The 2,705-nt window shown below is 44.9% G+C and overlaps 1 protein-coding gene across 1 annotated transcript; it reads left to right on the forward strand.

Moving 5' to 3' along the window:
• The first annotated feature begins 207 nt into the window (after window positions 1-207).
• LOC131980263 (aquaporin-1-like) lies at window positions 208-2,492 on the forward strand. Its single transcript, XM_059344482.1, has 4 exons — window positions 208-641; window positions 1,235-1,396; window positions 1,615-1,695; window positions 1,915-2,492. The coding sequence occupies exons 1-4, from the start codon at window positions 279-281 to the stop codon at window positions 2,092-2,094; spliced, it is 786 nt and encodes a 261-aa protein (XP_059200465.1). The 5' UTR covers window positions 208-278; the 3' UTR covers window positions 2,095-2,492.
• The last annotated feature ends 213 nt before the right edge of the window (window positions 2,493-2,705 follow it).

Consider the following 2,705-nt stretch of genomic DNA (forward strand, 5'->3'; position numbering starts at 1 on the left):
ACTCACAAAAGTCCAAAGACCAGAAAGTGGTGCACAGGGAGGTACTGGGAGAGGGGCCGGAGGACAGAGGGAGGAGGGAGGAGGAGGGAGGGAAGGGAAAGACCAGTCTTTTGGATTTCTCATTAATTCAGTGTGGCCCTCTCTTTGAATGTTTTTAAGCCCGCCCACTGACCATTATCAGCCCAGGCCTTATATATTCAGCCTGCTGCTGTTTGTGAGTACACACACTTCTTCAGATCTCAAACCTACAGCCACACTTCCACACTCCCAGCACCACCATGAGAGAGTTCAAGAGCAAGGATTTTTGGAGGGCCGTTCTGGCCGAACTGGTCGGCATGACCCTTTTCATTTTCCTCAGCCTCTCGTCAGCCATCGGGAACAAGAACAACACTGACCCGGACCAAGAGGTGAAGGTGTCGCTGGCCTTCGGACTGGCCATCGCCACGCTGGCACAGAGTTTAGGCCACATCAGTGGAGCCCACCTGAATCCTGCGGTCACTCTCGGGATGCTTGCCAGCTGCCAGATCAGTGTGTTCAAGGCAATCATGTACATTGTGGCCCAGATGCTGGGTTCAGCTCTGGCCAGTGGCATTATGTATGGAGCACGTCCAAGCACCACTGTTGCACTGGGGCTCAACTCTGTAAGTACATTTCATATTACTGCTGTTGACAGATTATGTGATTTAAAAAGTTGGAGCTGTAAAACATCACACGCTACTTAGAATTGTGATTCACTGCAAAATTGTGCAGCAGTATGTATTTCAAGTGCCTTTTTAGTGTAAACCTGACCTTCCAGTGAAAACTGAGACTTTTGTGAGGATGTAGGCACTTCATTTGGCACTGTTTGTGTTGTTCTTTGGACATCCTGTCATTGCTTATTATTGAAAAGTGATGACACATGTTTAAAGCACACCACACTGCAACAGCTGAAAGGAAAATATGTCAACTCTTGGACATTTTTGAGTTTTGCATGCTGCATACCTATCGCTGATGTGCAACATCAGCTGTGTCCTTCTCTATAAAGCTTGTGAGTGTCAAAGCATGTAATCTGCTCATTGTGTACAACAATGATAAGGTTTTCCACAAATGAAACATGAATAAGTGTTGTGACATGCTGCCAAATTGCTGTCAGACTTGCCAGCGGCTGCTAAATGGGAAGTGGTTGTGATGGGAAACTCTCCGTCTAACTGACACTGACTGACAAACTGTTGTTGTTTTGGATTTCCTCTCGCAGCTCAATGGTGTCACCCCCAGCCAAGGCGTGGGCATCGAGCTCCTGGCAACCTTCCAGCTGGTGCTGTGTGTCATTGCAGTCACTGATAAAAGGCGGCGTGATGTCAGCGGCTCTGCACCCCTGGCCATTGGCCTCTCCGTGTGCCTGGGACACTTGGCAGCTGTAAGTTGCACCATATAACCATCTTCAAAGCAGTATCATGTTTATCTTGGATCAGGCACAGTACATATGAGCAATGCCAACAACCAATAGATATGATAGAGGTAAAATATTTCATGCATTTTTATTGTTTTAGCTAATCCCCCTCACCCATGACTCCATTACACCAGCAGAGCATGTAGCTGAAGATATCCTCTTATGCTCTTTGTTGTTGATTACAGATCAGCTACACAGGCTGTGGCATCAACCCCGCTCGCTCCTTTGGTCCGGCTTTGATCCTGAACGATTTCACGAACCACTGGGTAAGTCAGAGACAGAAGCACACACGCTCGTTTACACATGTCTCACATTTTTCTGTACGCATATTACACGTCAAGCTTAAATAACTCCATAACAGACAGATGACTCCATCACCTAGTTAATCAGTGATAGCATTCCTATTGTTGAACTTGACTGGAATCTTTTTCTGTGATAACTATGCACATGACCATACCAGATATTAACCAGAGGGATCTTTGCAGGTGTACTGGGTGGGGCCGATGTGCGGCGGTGTCGCAGCAGCTCTCATATACGACTTCCTGCTCTCGCCCAAATTCGATGACTTCCCTGAGCGTGTCAAGGTCCTGGTCAGCGGTCCAGTGGGCGACTACGAAGTCAACGGCGCCAACGACACTACAACCGTTGAAATGACGACGAAATAGTCCAAACACTTCCCCACCACTTAGTGTCATTGTACATGTTTATGCTCCTGTAAAAAGAAAAGCTCTTGAATTGTAGTGTAGGATTTTTTGTGCTGTTTGTTTTTTTAAATACCAATGAGGATTGTGGTAACGGGTCAGTTAGTGTCTCCCTCTAATTCACTCCCTTGTTTGACCCCACGCACACAGAAGCAGCTCAAGCACACACACAAGTCGAGGGCGTGACAATCCCGACTCAGCAGTGTGCTGAAATGTTTTCCCATATCAGTATTTTAAGATGAGCCATTTTTCTATTCTCTATGTGTCTCTATCACTTTATATTTACGATGGATAATGTATTTTGTGTGCACTCTTGAAATGCCTCTCACTTTTTTAAGTAAATAAAACACTTGTTGTTAACAGCTGTGACTGAATGTGCTTTCTTGTAATACAGATACCAAACATGAATAAATGTTTGGGGCCTGATGTTATAAAGGAAGTTTCATTATCTGGCTAAAAAAGAGAAAATATCCCATTAAATCACAAATGTGATTAGAGTACAATATCTTGGAACTGAAATACACTGTAAAAAATAATCTGTTTACGGTAAAATTTAGACTGAGTAGTCCCTTTAT

The sequence above is a fragment of the Centropristis striata genome, chromosome 11 (assembly GCF_030273125.1).
Source record: "Centropristis striata isolate RG_2023a ecotype Rhode Island chromosome 11, C.striata_1.0, whole genome shotgun sequence".
NCBI classification, from domain to species: domain Eukaryota; kingdom Metazoa; phylum Chordata; class Actinopteri; order Perciformes; family Serranidae; genus Centropristis; species Centropristis striata.